The 18,204-nt window shown below is 45.4% G+C and overlaps 1 protein-coding gene across 14 annotated transcripts in view; it reads right to left on the bottom strand.

Annotated features, from left to right (window-relative positions):
• ZFHX3 (zinc finger homeobox 3) overlaps positions 1-18,204 on the bottom strand; it is a 285,359-nt gene that overhangs the window by 28,215 nt on the left and 238,940 nt on the right. For all 14 annotated transcript variants that reach the window (XM_035118699.2, XM_035118697.2, XM_060276014.1 and 11 more), the window contains 3 exons: positions 15,805-15,918; positions 6,287-6,417; positions 5,794-5,994 (listed from right to left, as the gene is read on the bottom strand). In XM_035118699.2, coding sequence (XP_034974590.2) covers positions 5,794-5,994; positions 6,287-6,417; positions 15,805-15,918 — 446 coding nt within the window. The remainder of the gene's footprint in view (positions 1-5,793; positions 5,995-6,286; positions 6,418-15,804; positions 15,919-18,204) is intronic.

The raw sequence follows: 18,204 nt of genomic DNA, 5'->3' as shown, positions 1-18,204 counted from the left end.
GGATTTGAGAGATGAAGGAATTGGGAAAAGGAAAGACAGCAGGAAGGAACAACAAGTGCCACTCTTAGCACTATCAACAGGACAGGCACTTTCTCTTCCTCTACAGAAATTATGAAAATAATTCAAAAGAAAGTGTGGGGGAAAGGCCCAGCGGAGTAGGAAAAGAATAATGTTATCTAACCTAAGCTGCACATTATTACAGCAAATCATGGTTTTCCCCACAAAACTAGGATGGTAGCCACCCCCACTACCAGACTCAGTACGAAGGATCAGTAATTGTTTTCATACACTTTAATTAGAAAAACTGAGATGGCTACGAATAATAATGGAAAGAGAGGCTTTTGCACTTGAAAGGTTGAAGTCAATCAAGTGTGAATGACGGCAAAACCAAAAGGGGGGGGGGAGAGAGAGAGGGAGAAAGAGAGAGAGAGAGACACCAATTCATCAAGCGTCTGTTGTCTTGCCGCGTCTTTAATCATAATTCCTGATTGGGATTCAAGAAGGCAGTAAGCAGCAATTCTTTGTCTGCCTTCACCTTCCGTCAATTAACTCTCCCTGAAATATAATCATCAACCTCACGTGCTCCTCTGCATTTCAATCTGCTGCTGCAAGCCAACCAGTTCTTCCTTCCTTCCCACCTTAGGTGTGCTTAACTCATTCCCTTTCTCTAGTGGCATACTGCCCCCCCCCACCCCAAGTAGTTAAAGGCAGGAGGCTGAGATGGGGAGGGATGCCCCAAGGACCAAAGGGCCCTGTCACGAAGTGACTTGAGCAACACCCTAGGTGTCATTTCAGCTCCCTCAAGGACACGCTCCTCAGTAAGCAGCAGTCATGGGTGGAGAGCTACAGATCCTTTTAACAAGGAACACCAGTTCTGCTCAGAAGAGGTGACCAAAGCTGGCTTAAGCTTGTTTTGCTCACCAGTGGCATCAAGGGATTTATGCCTGGAGGGAGCCAAGTTGGTGGAAAGCAAACCAGTGTGCACTTTTGCACTACAGATTGCAGCACTGTGACATGTCCACCTGCCCCTTCTACTTGACAATGCCCTGCAGATTAAGCTACTAGTGTGGGCCTGAGCACTGCAATCAAGCATTCAAGATCCCAAATGTCAGCTGGTACCCAGCCCAGGTGTTCCCCTATGCCTTCTCTGAAAAGAGACACTACCCTAGGTAGTGAGAGGAATGAAGAAAGAGAGGAATGAAGCCCATTCCTCTACTATCTTCTTGTATCAGACACCATTGTCAGTTCAGGCACTCCCTGCCCCCTACAACGGCTGGAATCTAATTGGTCGAAAATGAAACCTCCAGCAAGAGTCTGACTGAGAAGACACATTAACATCTCCTCTGTCCGTGCAATGGGGGAGGGGGGAGTTGTACAAGACGAGGTTCCAGAGCCAGACAAAGGAGGCAATTTCCATTACAAAGAATGAGAGGGAGAGCGGGCAGGAGTGTGTGTGCTAGAGAGAAAAGCTTCATTAGGCTCAGAGAGGCAAAGCGATGGCACTATACCAAGGTCACTTCTAATTTAGACCATCTAATTGGCAAACATGGCTCCAAATGGCTATCATCTCACAGGGCTCAGAATTAATGAAGGCCGATTATTTTCATTACCTTCATCCGAGATGGGGAATGAGACAGGGTTGGGGGGGGGGTGAGGATGACCGAATGACAGTGGAAGGGAGAGAGAGACACACAATGGGGAGAGGAGAAGATGCAAGTAGGGAGAGAAACAGCACCAGAATGCAACTGGGGAGGAAAGACAGATGAATGATGGAAGGGAAGAAAGAAAAAGAGCTTTTTACTGCCTTCAGCCCCTGTGATGATTCTGCCAAATCAACACAGTCCTGCGAAGAGTGAATCAGCCACAACACTAAAAGCTGGGGGATAAGTCAGTACTGAGCATAGGGACCATCCCCAATCATAACTACAGCAGCAACCTTTGATCTTCACAACCTCACCCCAAACCCCAATCACTGGTCACTGGTCAGCTGGTGTACAACATCCCTCTCATAATTGCCCTTGCCCCACAGACAGTAGTGCAGCACAACAGGCCTCTGACGAAATGGGGAGAGGGTTCCTTTGCTATTGTTGACAGGGAAAGAGGGGGGCACTGTGGAATACCCAGATACACGGCACACCATGGTATCAGCAAGTAGCTGTTGCTATGGCAACAGTCATATTAAACATGGCAGGTTCCTGAAAGGCACATGATAAAGTAAGATTAAGAGAAGCCTCTCCCAGCCCCAGTCCAAAGGCCAGAGAGGGGCCCTTACAAGAGCTCTGAAGGGACCCCGCCTTTCCAGCAGCAGCATCCTCTTGCCAATCTCTTGGGCAGACTGATGTCAGGAAAAACTCAAGACACAAGTAGCTGGGGCAAAGATCAGAATGTGCTTTCAAGCAATCATGAGTGACATTCTAGGAGAGCCCTGGAAGCAAAGAGGCTCTTTCATGCGGAGGCTGGGTCAGCAGCAGCAGCAGCAGCAGCAGCAGCAGCAGCAGCAGCAGCAGCAGCTTATGGCATTGGGAGGAGAGCTGTTCTGCTGCCTGGGTAAAGTCACCCTCAACTGTTTATAATAGTGCCATCGGTGGGCATGGCACCTAACAGAGTCACAAACGCAAAGGGACAGGTTTAGTACCTGGATTTCAACAAGAGGGAATATGGAGGAATTTGGGGACAGAGTGGATGAAGACACACAAAGACAGTCGCTTGTGAATGCAATGCCAAGGAAGTAATGTCTGGATAGAATTGTGAAACAGAAAAGGCAACGTTGCTTTCTGACGTGAGACAGTCACTTCCTTTCGGATTGTAGCCCTGCAGGTGCAGCTTTGCCTGGACAGGAAGGGGAAAGGAAACAGAGTTGGCTATCAAGGTCAGCTGGAGCCAATTCTTGGGGCATCTTACCCAATTAATAGAAGAGAGACAGCCCGCTCAGCCTCCTTGCACAGGTTGGTAGGAGTGAGCTGGGTTTGGTACCCTTTAAACACAGTTTTTAAAGCGTAAGGACTGTAGCCGGGGAGTTGGTTAAGTCCACAATAAAAGTAGAAAGGGCTAGGGAAAAGATTTTTAGTTGCTGCGGTCAGTAGCCCACTCCCCATGTCCAGAACCCTTTATACTCACTTTGTGAGCTCGCTTGTCTGTTGTCCCGGGATCCCAATTGAAGAAAACCTGCTCTGATGCAAAACTTCCACTTTTCTGCTGGCAAGATCAGCATTGCTTTCTCTGGTTGGTCCCGCTGGGACTCCCAATTAAAGCCAGGAATTTTGGTCCGCTGAGGACTGGATGCCCTCCCTGCAAACTGGCTGGGAGCACGCTGGGCTTCCTTACCCCCCAGCAGCCCCAAATTCCTGGTAAAACCAGAGTCCCACCAGAGTCACAAAATTGTTATATGAGTTAAAAGGGGTCCTTCTCAGGGAGGGAGCCTGGACCTCCGGCAGAGCACAATTGAAAGCCCTTACTGGCTGGTAAAATTACAGAGATCAGACCAGAATTCTAGTGAAAAGCAAGGCGGCTAGTTAAGTCTGATCTTTATTAAAAAGCTGTTGCAACAGGGTGTCCCCCCCCCCACACACACAGGAAGGGGGGGGAGACCCAGAACAAAGGTGTGCAAGCTCTTACTGTATATAGAAATTTTTAATTCCCCGCCCCAGAAACAACATACAGTAGATACATCACAGAAAAAGGCGGTCTACAGCAGAAATCTGAGTGCATTGTTTTTATCCTGCCTGGCAGGTTACCTGTTAATGGTCAATTGTCTGGATTACCTGAGGAGCCTGGCCAGTCTTTTGTAATGATAAATACTTAGTTCCTGAGCCAGGTCACAGACTCTCACCCTATTCATATCCTAAATGTGCCCTTAAGACAGGATTGGTGAGGAAAGAGACAATGGGGAGGTTTCCCACTTTGAGCTTGCAGAGAAATATTTGAGGTCAATTTGTTCAGGACTTTTTTCTGTGAAGTTTCAGACATGTGGTTTATATATACAGTTATGAACATTAATCATATATATATATATATATATATATATATATATATATATATGATCTTAAAATTATTATAACAACAAGTAGCTGGGGCAAAGATCAGAATGCGCTTTCAAGCCATCATGAGTGACATTCTGGGAGAGCCCTGGAAGCAAAGAGGCTCTGTCATGCTGAGGCTGGGTCAGCAGCAGCAGCAGCTTATGGGATTGGGAGGAGAGCTCTTCTGCTGCCTAGGTAAGGTCGCCCTCAACTGTTTATAATAGTGCCATCAGTGGGCATGGCACCTAACAGAGTCACAAACGCAAAGGGACAGGTTTAGAACCTGGATTTCAACAAGAGGGAAAATGGAGGAATTTGGGGACAGAGTGGATGAAGACACACAAAGACAGTCACATGCACTACTTGGGATTCCCTGTAGTGGTGTGTGCACAGTAAGGACTTAAGCCAAACGAGGGGAAGGAAAGCCCTGGAGAGCCCTAAAGGTAAAGGCAAAACACTTGTGCTGGATATGGTACTTTGCTGCTGGATGTTGAATAGAGATGAAAGAACTGAAGTGAGGAAAGGGAAGGCAAAGTCAAGGCAAAGGGCAATCACAGCAGAATCAGCAAAAGGGATTTAACAAGAAGAGGCAAGTTTCAATAGAAAAGCTTTGAACAAAAAATGTGTAGGCCATTTAGACAAGACAAAAGAAAGCACCTGTATCAGACAATACATAATTAGCATGTGGAATTTCCTACCATAAGATGTGGTAACAGGTGGACACTAAACTTGGATAGTTTTAAAAAGTGATAAATGTATGGAGGATGCCTCTTCTATTAGGCATGTCAGCAGAATGGAATCCCTATGTTCATAGGCAGTCTACCTCTGAATACCAGATCTGGAGAAAGGCTCCATGCCCTTCTTGGAGGTTCCAGAGGCATCTGGGTGGTCGGTGTCAGAAAGCGGGCTTGGCAATAAAGGATCCCAGTCATATCCATCAAAGCAGTTCTTCTGACCTCAGTCCTGTGGGACCAGCTCACTTGCCTGAGGAGCTTAGAAAGCTGCCTTATACCAAGTCACACCATTGGTCCACTGAGTTCAGTATTGTCTATGCGAACTAGTAGCAATAACAACACTGCAGGGTTTCAGTCAAGGAATATTCCCAGGGTTTGAACCTGGGATACCTTCTGCATGTAAAGAAAATGTGTTCCCCTGGCCTGTGATGTCACAATAAACTTCGGCCTTGTCTCCCTGCTGCACCCTACTTGTAGCACACTGTGCTAAAGGTAGGCCCGGTCCCCACTTTTGTATCGCTGGCCCAAGTCACTACTCAATAGGTGGCATTTCAACAGTGCCTGGCATCTGCTTGCCTACTGGCAGGTGTGTTAAATTTGGGCAATTCACTGAGGAGGAGGAGGAGGAGGAGGAGGAGGAGGAGGAGGAGGAGGAGGAGGAAGAAGAAGAAGAAGAAGAAGAAGAAGAAGAAGAAGAAGAAGAAGAAGAAGAAGAAGAAGAAGAAGAAGAAGAAGAAGAAGAAAAGAAATAATGCAGGCAAGATGGGCTTTCTGGGGGTGGGGAACATTTTCCCCACTGAGGGCCACATTTTCTTGGGGGTAATCTATCACATCCATCAGTGAGTAGGGTCACCCGCTTTTTCTGCCACCACCACTCTTCATTCTCCCACCTCCCCAGGTGATTGTCAGGGTGGGATGGGTTGGTTTTCCAAGAAGTAAAAACCAATTGCTCGCAGGGGGCCTTATTTCCTCCTTGTCTCTTGCCCTCCCTTTCTTTGGCTGAGAGGTGCAGGCTACCCACCCACAATATAGGGACTCACCGTCAAAATGAGCTTCTCCACACAGTCCGGGGAGACGCTGTGGAGGTGAGTGAGGTGCAGCTGCAGGTGGATCTTGTTGCTGAGCATGTCCTGGCAGAGAGGGCACCGAAGCATAGGCTGAACCGAGTGCTGAGTCATGGCATGGACCCTCAACCGGTTGACATCGGTGTTACTGTACTTGCAATATGGGCACTGATATACCTGGAGGACAAGAAGACATCACAAGCTTTGGCAGAATTAAGCCTTGATAAGGCCAGGCTGCAGGACAGGTGTCTTCCTCCACCTTTTTAACACCTTTTGAAACACACTGCCCATTTCCACAGTAAGAATAAAAAAAAAACAATTTCACTATGAACTGCCTCGTGGGCCCAAGTGGATTTAAAAGCTGAATATACAGAGGGATAGAGGGATGGATGGATGGATGGATGGAAGGAAGGAAGGAAGTTGAGCCATGACTTTGCAGGAACAAATGCCAGTTGCTCCAGTGCCTTACCTGCTCCAGCTTGGTCTCATCTGATGTTTTAGGCCATTTGGTGACAGGCGACTCAGAGCTTCTCGGAAAGGAGATACGTTTAGAGGATGCTGGGGACTCTGTCAGCTCCTTTTCAGCTGGGGTAACATGCGCTGCAACAAAAAGGGGGGGGGCAGAAACAACTGCATGACTATGTGACACCTCAGCTCTGGAAGAACCTGGAGGCAAGAATGGCATCTATGAATTCCTCACAGATGGCCAAGCCTCCCATTCTGCACTGCTCCTCAATTCCATTCCTTTACACAAACATGCTCTGAATCTTCATTCTGAATTACTTTTGAAGCTTTGGGCTGAAAAAATAAATAAAATCAAAATCGTGTCACTGCCTGAATGCCAGATATGTGCTACAGTTGTGGAAAACCTGAAACCAACATGAACTAGATTACCTGACGATCCCTGAATAAACCTGTATAAGCCCTTAGATCACCTGGGGAAATTCTACTCATGGTACTGCAGCCTAGAGAATATCATAGGGCAGTGATCCAAAAAGGGTCATTTGGCCCAGGCTTTCTAGGCAATTTTTTTTTACTTGAATCGCCTTTTTGTACTACTGTTTTGTGAGTTTTATGTTGCATTTTTGTTTTAGTGATATGGTTTGTTGGAGATTTTTAAAATTATAAGTGCTTTGTAAATGCTTTTAAATAAATAAGATAAAATATGTGCTGGTTGGTGCTTTCTCCGTGCAATGCCCCTGCAACATTCTAATCTCCCCACTGTTTTTTTAGGGGGAGAAAAATGTCTCAAAAAATGTCCCTTTCCACTTTGACTAAGAACTATTTTTCTTCCATGGACCATTGTAGCCAGGCTGTGGGTGAGCCCAGCTGAGTCACACATGCTACAACTTTACTCTTCAGTCATCCCTGCATGCTCCACATCAATAATCACTCCCCAATCCTGATTCCAGGATGTAATTACTCTGGTCACTGGTGAATGAACACAGGCAGACAACATAGCAAAGCTAAAACTCTACATAGATTTCTAATGCAATTTGAGTCAACAAAGGGAAGGGCATGGCAGACTCCCCATGTAGTTGGGATGGTGGGAGACACAGGTGGCTTGAGAGGTTCTGCCACTCCCACCCACCCAAGACAATCACATCATCTACCTCACATTGCATCAAACATGCACATAACACCAGTGCTCAAAAGCTTGCACCGGCTGCCCATACACCACTGGGCCAGCTTCAATGTTCTTCTGTCAGTTTACAAGGCCCATAATAACTTGGGCCCAGGATACCCCAGGGACCACCTGATCCCTTATGTCCTCACTCAATCTCTGATGTCTTTGGGGGAGTCACATAGTCCCCATGGCATGGATGCATGAGTCATAACCACAAGGAGCAATGCATTCATTATTGTGGGTTCAGTTTTGATATCACCATTGAGGCCCCTTCCCTGTTGAACTTCCAGGACTTATGGAAGACTTTTCCCCCAGCGGGCTTGAATTTTTACTTTTTAGTTTTAAACTCCTTTTTAGTCTCCTGTACACTGCTCAGAAAAGACTCTGATTATGCGGTATACAAATGATTGAAATAAAAAATAAATATCTCCCGCTGCAGTTTAGAGATAGGCATGCAGGCTTTCACAGATGCCAAGATAAGCTCCCTCACAATTTTCTCTGTCTCTTTCAAACATAGAAAAACTGACCAGACTGGTCACACATACCCACAGAAACACCAGAAAGGCAGAATGAACACCATTCTGGTGTGTTCCAGGAAGTTGATGCTCTTCCCAGAATGCCCACCTCATGACCTTTGAACTCTGTACCCTGGAGCACATAAATCTGCAGGGCATCTATTATTTAAAAACTACAAGGACAAGCATATTACACCTAGCCCCCCTGAACAACCACATTCAGAACAGTACTTTAATCTGTCTCGAATCGACTTCAAACCCATTTCACCCTTAATGGGAGTTATTCATTTTCACTTGAAAGGTAATATATGACAGCTGGATATTTAACATGATGGATTGGCTGCCGATTAACTAAGCAGTTTAATGCTTCTGGCTTGCTACACCCCCCACCCCAAAAAAGATGCAAGGAAGATTCTGACGGGGGAATTTGTTCAAAAGCCACAAGAGGACCCTGCACAAAGTCAAATAGCAGAAGGAGTACAAGGCCTGAAACCAAGGCTCCCAGATGCACCACCGAGTCATCCTGTCCTCAGTGTGTGGATGTTACCCTCCCCATTGCTCCTCCAACCAGATAAGGGAACTGGGGCTCCTCCACAACTATGCCAATATTTTTACACACACACACACACACACACACACACACAGAGAGAGAGAGAGAGAGAGAGAGAGAGAGAGAGAGAGATCCCAAATAAGCCTGACTCCTACTGCCTTAACCACTTTCACCATCCCTGTTAGCAAGGGTGAAGCCATTTGCAGAAGCAGGAGACCTTCAAGCTAAGGATAGGGGCAATAGAGGAACAAAGGTTACAGGCAGAAATATATCAGGATATACATTGCTGGGCTGTTACTGCTACAATAATTGCATATATTATAAAATACAGAGGTGCACACTATATTTAATTAGACTTCTGATGAGGTTATTTCATCAAGTCTACTCAGCCATATAATTCTGCAATCTAGGTTGGTTTTAAAATATTTACTGATTTTATCTGTGATTTTTTAAGTCAATACTTTAAAATGTTTTTTGCAATTTTAGATGTGTTTTATTGATAATGTTATCAATATTATATTTCTACTATTTATTATATTACAGAGTTTAGTGATTGAGTGACTTTCTAAAAGGAAAGAAAGAAATAGGTTATAATGTTTAACCGTGTTTCATGTATTTTAATGACATGCTGTTTGTTAAGGGTATTGGAAAAGGCTTTGGGGCTATGATGCAACAAAAAGTGGTCTATGAGCACAATAAATCAATAAATAATATGTAAGATCAGAGAGTTTGGGCACAGTAAGCCCAATGCGTTTGTGGTGGATCTAGAAAAATAGAGGAAGCTAGGATGGTGGTGGAAGGTGTATGTATGGGTGAACAAGTCTGTGCTCCAAGTTCTGCACAGAAGTAAAGTGGATAAAAGCTGTGACATGGCTGTTGTGACCAAGAAGGCAGGTGACCATAGCATGAGCCAGAGTCAGATTTCTCGCCAAGAAGGCAGAGAAAAGGGGGCACATTTTTGTGATGTTGTAAACTGTGGAACAGACGTGACCTGACAACAGGCTGAAGAGTGAGGAGTCAAAGATCAAGCACATGTTAATGGATATGGAGAGTAGAGGAGGATGAGGAGAGGGTTTTTGGGGAGAGATACGAAGTTAGGTTTGGGACAAAATGGGTTAAAGACAGTGATGCAGCATCCAAGCAGAAATATTGGGCAAACAACTAGAGACACAGGGGGACTTGGGATAGAGAGGTAGAGCTGGGTGTTATTAGCCTATGGATGGTACTGAATGGCATAAGATTGTACAATATCACTCAGGGACAGTGTATAAAGAGAGAATCACAGAGGAACAAGGGAAACCCCATTTGAGGAAGAGAAAAACATTGCCAGAGTCAAGCAGGAAGCAGAGTTCACCTGTAGAAGCAGGAAGCAGGGCTGGCGTCAGGGACTGGCATAGTCAGGCACCTCCCCAGGGACTCAGAAAGGCCCATTGCTGAACCTGCTGCCAATGAGACACCTGACCAGCACCCCTGCTGCCATCAAAGGAATCCCTTATTCCTGATGTCAATCTTCACACATCCACTCATCGTTAGTGGCGAGGGGGGACACCATTTTGGGCTTTGCCTCAAGTGCCAAATATATTGGGATGGTCCTGGTTAGGTAAATAGGAAGTTGTTTTACACCAAGTCAGACTAATGGTCCATCTAACTCAGTTCTGTCTATTGTGACTGACAGTGGCTCTCTAGGGTTTTATGCTGTGAACCTTCCCAGCTGTACCTGGAGACAATGACGGGGATTAAACCTGTGACCTTCCCACATGCAAAGCATGTATGCCACTCCTAAGCTACAGTCCTTGCCCATTCTCCTTACGGATGCTTCCCCAGCAGCGGCAGTACAGACTGTGGGAGCTGAGCCAGCTCTTGACTCCATAATATTATGGGGTAATCACTATATTAGATTCCCCAATGCCCAATGTTGAATCCAGGCGGGGGGTAAGCAGAGTTACTTTTCAGTTGTGGTTCCCTATATGTGGGAAGCTCTCCCCCGTGAGGGGAGTTACCTTTTCCCCACACTACTGATGGACTGAGATGATGTTGTTTTGTTACTAGTGTGCTGCTAAATCTTTCTGTGGCTTTTGTGGGGAGGAGGGCATTGTGTGTGTATTTATTTTAATTAATTGCAGCTGTTTTTCTGTATGAATTTGTTAATCGGATAATGTAATTATGTTTAGAAACATAAACATAAACCCTGGGGTAACAAGCAACTAACGAGCCTACGTAATATTAAATGACAACAACAGGGTATATCCAGTGCTAGTACTACTCAGAGGATACCCACATAAGTGAATGAACATCTTAGGTTCATTCATTTCAATGGGTCTGATTTGAGCAGAACTAGCACTGGATACAACCTAACAGCAACAGCAGCAGACAGCCTGCAGCCACACTATGCAGAAACTCTAATGCAGGCATGGTCAAACTTGGCCCTCCAGATGTTTTGGGACTACAATTCCCATCATTCGTGACCACTGGTCCTGTTAGCTAGGAATGATGGGAGTTGTAGTCCCAAAACATCTAGAGGGCCAAGTTTGGCCATGCCTGCACTAATGGCAATGGCAGAGGCAGCCGCAATACCAGGTTGGCACTGGGCAGAAGTTATTGTGGTGTCATGCCATGAGCCCAATGAAATCTGGTCCTGAGTGGCAGAGTGGTCATGGACATTTGGCAGCAAGGAGACTACCAGTGAGCTGGGTATGGGTAGTTTCAGTGAAGTGCAGAGAGTGAAGCTAGATTGTAAGTGGTCAAGAGAGAGAAGTTTATAGAAAGAAAATGCAGGGGCTAGCATTACACTCCAGGAGTTTGGAGACAAAGAATAGACAAGTACTCAGGCAGTATCTGGGGAAATGGCAACATGTGTGAATGCAACAAGGTAGAGGTGACAGAGAGGTTGGCTGTGTGGCTGAGAGATGTAATGATGGCAGGAGAGAAGACTATTAAGAGTCAGGAGTAAAGCGTATCAATGGGACACAAATGAGGGAAAAGTCAAGGACAGCAGACTGGTCAACTCATTAAATGTGTTGGTGGATGGAACAGGAAAATATTTAGGAGTAGAAGAGATACCATAGTGGAGAGTTCTGATTTTATCACTGCAGGAGATGAAGTCTTGAGGGTGGGACATTGCATGAATGGGATACTCAACTGTTTTCCTTTCCATTGAACGGAGATAATCTTTAGGCCAGGTGTTCCTGGCATCTCTGAGGAAAGACTCTGGTCAATATTTATCTATATATGGGTTGTTCGATATTTATCTAAGAGGACTATAAAAGCATAGAAAATGAGGGCATTGCTAGTTATGTGGGGTACCCCAGTATATTGGAACTTCCTGGAGAATAATCCTTTCCTTGTGTTTATAATCCTTTATAAACTTGGTGTGGCCAAATGTAGTCATTGCTCTGGATTAAATGCAACAGCTCCTGGAGTCACTACTACCTCTTGGAGCTCCAGCCTTAAACCTTCACGATCTGTCACTGACCTCAACAGGCCCACGAAAACAAGAACTTAGCAAGCGCTCCTTCCGTTTCTAATGGGACTTCTTGATAAAGTACTGGGAGACAGGTTGATCTTCTCTAGAAAGACATCCATGGAATAGCTGCTAAAGCTCTGAAAGGAGAAGATAAGCAGCCAATTGATGGGAAACCTTTTCCTGAGGCCCTATCATGTGAGAGACATCAGGTGGAGTGGAGGCTAGCTGCCCTGCTTGCTTTGCACAAAGATAATGCACAGGAAGGAGGAGTGAATGACAGGGGAGAGGGCGGATGAGGAGGAGAAGGGATGTCCAAAGTAGCTGGCATTCCATGGATATCTAAGGCATTATCAATCCACTTTATCTGCCAGCTGCGATTCTCTGGCAACATCTCCAAAGGAATAAGCATTGCTCTCTCACCATCCTGCCGCCTAGTCACAGCAAGGCTGTTTCAGCTGCAAAGTCAATTTTGGAGACCAGGAGGTTTCCCCAGCCACTCTGGGAGGCTTAAAGCCTTAAAGTGAAGGCTACACTCATACCAATACAATGAAATGACCCTGAAAATTGTTTTATACCTTTTGAAGTGCACTATGAATCCCTCACCTAAGAATTAGCTCACTGCAACAGTTTACTACCAAAAAAGTCTTCCTGCTGCTTCAAATTTTCCACACTGAAAAAAGTCTCCTTCCATCCATGAGCTGTGAAAAGCAGCATAGAGGTGAAGCTCAAAGAGCCCAGGGTAGGAGGACTGAGGAGGATGGACTCTACCTGACTAAAGACAGTTGCCTCTCCCCTGCCCCCCAGTCATCAGTTTCTCTGAGCTAAAGCACCATTGACAGCCCCTTCATCTAAACTTCCATCTACTAATCCAGCAGCATAATGGAGGAGCCAATTAAATGATTATTAATTCATGCTGCTTTCCGTAAAGCTGGGTTCTCATCTCTCTGCATTCCGTAAACCAACTCGCCACCTGCCCCAGAAATTTACAGCAGGACTTACTGACATTTGCTCTCTCCATTGATCATACCAGCTCAGCAGCCAGTCAGCATCCCTGAAGCCCAGCTCTCCAACTAGGTAGGTCCTTCTGCTCCACCGTGTGGCAATGCTGCACCTCAGGTGGCTGATGGCATGACATGGGGTGGGGCTGCTTTGAAGACACCCTTCCTGGTTAAGCTGGAACCATGGAAAAGGCACTACACAGGGTGTAGTTTGGTCACTTGGACTCCTTGATGGAGGCCTTGTGATGAATGTTAAGCAGAAATGAGACTCAGAGCTGCTGGTGCTGTTATGTGGGCCATGCTCATGCCAGTGGACCATTGGGGTGATTTGCACAGCAGCCCGAGGCTATATTGTGCCCCCTGAGACAGGAGTAGCCAATGAACCCACCAAGGCAGGAAGGGAAAACACAGCCCAAGCAAGGCACCTCAAAAAAGGGCTGGTGGAAATTCAAGCACACTAAGAAGTCTTGGAAACAGATGCCAAAGAGTGATTAAGCTAAGGAAACAAGAAGGAATTATTGTGCCTCACCAACTTCCATAAAGAAATGTGGACAAAGTGGGACAATCATCCTTCCTGAAAACAGAGGTCCAAGAGTAGCCACTAGTTTAGCATGAGGGCTGTGCTGGGCCCCAACAACCCCTAAGGGAGGGTAAGCAGTAAGTTGCAGAGGCAGACTTGTTAAAAACAGGAAGACAAAAAGAATTAATAAACACTTCCTCTAGCTAATAAAGCTGCCTCCCCACTTTAATGCTGATCATGCTTTTGGCAAGAAGTAGGAGCTGGTATGCAGCACATTGGGAAAGAGATATTGACTGGAGAGAAGCAGAATCATGGTGGGTCCAGTGCATCTTCAATTACCTAGACAATGGCATTGGCAGTTCACCAATAATACAAAATATGCAACCAATAGACTAAATGTTCAGAATTATCCTAGTAAGCTGGAAACTGAGGCTAAAATGTAAATTCAACTAAGAGTTCTACACAAGGCCCACAAAAAGCTGGCGAGGGAGTAATCTACAACTAGGCTACAGTGTCTTCTGAAAAGAAGAGAGCTATGAATCAGGAGCCAGAAAGAAGAAGAAAATAGCCAAAGTAGAGAATTTTAAAAGCAGGAAGATGTTGCCCACCTTTTTCCAAATATCTAAAGAGATGCCAGAATGCTGCATGATTGGGAGGTGGGCTGGAGCCATATTGGCTCTGTTCCACTTCTGATTCAATGAATTGGGGGATAAAGAGAGTTGTACCTCATGTCTTTCACAGAGGATACAGAGTGGGCAGGAAGAAATCATCAGCAACCCCAACCTCTGGGCTTTAACAGACAATGCTCCCCATGCCCTTCCCAGATAACACTAATAAATTCAGTTTGTCCCTCATGCTCAGGCACTGAGAAGGTACAGTAGGTACAGATTCCAGGCACAGCTGACCCCAGGCCTCCCCCATCACAGTATCCAGGGCATCTGATGAGACTTGGTTATACATGACTCCCTGTGAAAATTAGGGGAAAGTTCAGTCAGGATGGCCTTGGCCTGGTTTTTGGGGGGGAGGGAATTGGGTCCCCCCCTTTCCCTACTTTTGCAATTAGAAAGGCAGTGGGCCTGTAGGAATTATTCATAAACAGCAAGAGCTGTGCAGTAGCCATTTATGTTAAACATGTCAAACCCAATTGCAATCATGCCTGCTAGCTCTTACTCCATAAACACTTTTCTGTAACAATTTCCCAGCCCTTGGCAGCCCATTAATACCTCCCCTAATAGCAATCTGCCATGGGTGCGAATTACGGATGCTCTGTTGCACTGATTGCTGCGTTAGGTGAGCCCTGCCGATCTCTAAAAATGGGGAGCACTTAAAAGCTCTTTGAGCTGGTCTGCCACAACTACTGCTTACTTAATTCATTATCCCTTCCTGTTGTGAAGGCTGAGGGTGAGTTCCAGTGCTGCCAAACACATGAAATGTTTCTGGATCAAGATTTTCTTTTGTCTTTTTAATCATTTAGTGACTTTGTGCATCACAGTAAACTATTCACAAATATTTTAACTTCCTACATAAAAACCCCATACCACACACCCTAGGAAAGCAGCAGTATCTGCTCTGGGATTAATCTGTCCAGACTAGAGGGAACAACACTTTCACCTTTGAAAGGCTCACTGTCTCCTTGTTTGAAAACAAAGTATAAGAAATCTTTTTTCTTTCTGATACAGCCCCTGCTTATCTAGTAAATCTTATTTCAAGGACTGAGAATTTTTTGACAGCTATTATGACTTGAGATGGCCTTCTGCTGCTGAACAAATACAGACCCAAACTGTAGAGAACCGATGCACCAGGCTAGGAGAAAAAAATATATTCATAGGATTGGTTGCATAAAGGGTCAGAACCACTCTTTGTGCAAAGCAGACTGCTCCCTTCTGTCTCTGAATCAGCTCCATACAGAACTAGCCCAAGGATTTCTTTTGCCATATTCTTCTGGCTTGTAGGAGGTAAACATCCACCTCAACTGTTCAGAGCGATTCACATTTAGGCATAGGCAATTTTAAAATATGCTCTAGATTTTGCATTATTTCACAAAAATCCTTTCAGCTTCAAAGTTCACTTGTATTTTTTTTTAAAAAAGAAACAGAGCAAGTTCACTATAAAACACCTCTTTCCTAATATAAATATGTACTGCTGCTCTTACAAAACAAGGGGGTAAAAATGCAGACTGACTGGGGACATTCTGACTGAGAGAGTGATTAAGACAAATTTGAGAACAGCCTCCAAACCCGCTGTAGGAAAACTTTCACTAGAGCAACGTGTGTGAGAGAGAACCAGAGCTCGCCTTCCATTGACTCTCACTCACCTGCCGCCCATTTGCCCTCATCCTTGTCAACAGCAGCCTCTGCATCTTTAACAGGCTCTTCTGGATCAGGAGCTGCCTCACTAGGAGGCCCTTCTGCATCTTCAATCAACTCCTCTGAAATGGGAGAAGAAAAAGAAGGAAAAGAAAGAGGTAAAGAAAAACTGCACTTGACACATGCAGCAATGTTGCCTTAAGTCACCACTTCTACCTTTTCACATTTGGTCCTACAATGGACTCTGGGTTGTTTCCCATCTCATTTGGGAATCCTCAGGCGCAGCCCCAATACACACTCCCTTTATCTCCAAGTCACCGCAGAAACTGAGTGGCTGAAAAGGGACCCAAAGAGGGTCCTGGTGGAGAAGCCTTGGCAATTGCACGGTAGGGAGGCACGCAGTAGGTGCTATAGGAGCAACAGAAATTGTGGCCACTGCTTCTTACAAGCAGTGTTAGAAACTCAGATATATAACCTAATTGCCAAATGGCATCATAAACCTAGGACACCACAACAGTATGTCTAGGCGCCATTTCCCCCAAATGGGATTTATTATTACACTCTGTTGTTTACCTGCTTAAGAAAGCTGGAGAAGCCAGCTAGATGGAGATGTCAAGTCACCAATCTGGAATCCAGAATCTCCACGTGCTCACAATTGAACCCACGCCAGACAGAAAACACACCTGGCACCTGGCTAATTTCTAACACTGCTTTAAAAGCTCACTGGATACAAAGCTCAGGCTAGGAGTCTGTGGATTCAATTTACATCTACTTCCCTACCTAATCCCCTAAATCTCCTGGGGAAAGCTTTAGTTTGGCCTCCAAATTTATTTACCGTACTTCATTTGCATGCCACCTATACAACCAAATGCTCTGGATAGTTTGCAAACATTGAAAAACAGAATACAATCCACAATTTTTCACAATAAAACAGTAAACCCAAAATAAAGTAAGTCAACAATAAACAAAAACAAAAAACCCAAACAAACTAACAAACTATGACTATAAATACAAATGAACGAACATACATAGCAGCTAAACCAATTTAAAACTGTCAAGGGAATGTACATATTGTGGTTAAGTGTCCTGAGAGAAAAAGAAGGTCTTTTCACCAGGCACCTAGCAGGGGTGCCAAAAGAGCCTCTCCAGGCAGCCCATTCCATAACTGGGGCTGCACCAACAAGGACCAGTCCCTAGCAACTACACACATCACTTCATTAGGCAGGGAAACCTGGAATCTCAGGGTCCATGCAGGTAAATACAGGAGGTGGCGAGCCTTCAAGAAACCTGGCCCCAAGCCATTTGTAGCTTTAAAACAGTGATGGATAACTTTTTTTTTTAGCCTGAAGGATGTGTATGGTTCTGGGGAACTTTCCAGGGGCCACATGCCAGTGGTGGGCAGTGCTAGAAGCAGAAGTGGATGGAGCAGAGAATGCCATTTTCACCTTTGTACAGCAGGCTAGTTTCTATGCAGACTCACACAACCCTCTACCCTCTATGCAGCTACCGGTAAGATAGGGGCTCTGTCTGAGTTCAAGGACATATTCCAGCCAGGTAAAAACACTGTTGACAGGGCTGGTATGCAACTGAAGGGAGGACAGACTCGAACCAGAGATTAGAAGGCAGGTAGAAAACTGAAAACTGACAACCCATGCTAGTTATGGACCAAGGCTGTGGAGGGGAAGGTGACAAAGCTAACTTTAGCAGCGTTAGAAAGCAACCTGAATAAAGCATCAGCCAATCAGCTCACAAGCATTTGGAAGCAAACAGGTAGTCATCATCAGTCACTGTACATCTGATAATTCCACTTGGCTCTGCAGTTCAACCAACCTAGTCAAGCAGATAAAATGGGTGTGGTGTGTACCCTGGGATCTGGCCATCAGCAGTGCTTTTGAAATGGCCCCACATGGCGGTCAGTTTGCACCCATGGGAGTGTCAGGTTTCAAACTTGCCTTGAAATCATATAGTATCCCCAAAGCCCTGCCTCTGGGTCCTAGGTTTGGACAGTCTGTTTGGACTGAATGGTGAGAGAAAGACATCCCACCTGTGCCTGAAGCAGTAAAGTAAACAGAACACCCAGGAAAGATAGTCACACCTGTTCTTTAGCACTAGGTAGCCATCAAAAACATTGTACCACGCACACAGCACAACATCAGGGGCCAAACTGCTTTGAATTTATATCACATGTTTTTGTGGAGTGGGGGAGTTCTGTCAAAACACCCACTGAAGTATAAGTTGCCAAGTTCCTAAAAAGAGGAAGCTGCAGCAGTACTGTCCTTTCTTGTGCCATTCACTGCCTGCACTTTGTGACCCTCACATGAGCACTCAGCAAAATCTGTGTGTGCCTCAAGGATCCAATAGGCAGTGAAGCAGCTAGTGATGTAAGCCCCGAGAATTTAAGATTAGCC

The sequence above is a fragment of the Zootoca vivipara genome, chromosome 6 (assembly GCF_963506605.1).
Source record: "Zootoca vivipara chromosome 6, rZooViv1.1, whole genome shotgun sequence".
Classification (NCBI taxonomy): domain Eukaryota; kingdom Metazoa; phylum Chordata; class Lepidosauria; order Squamata; family Lacertidae; genus Zootoca; species Zootoca vivipara.
This window is presented reverse-complemented; position numbering and strand designations above follow the sequence as displayed.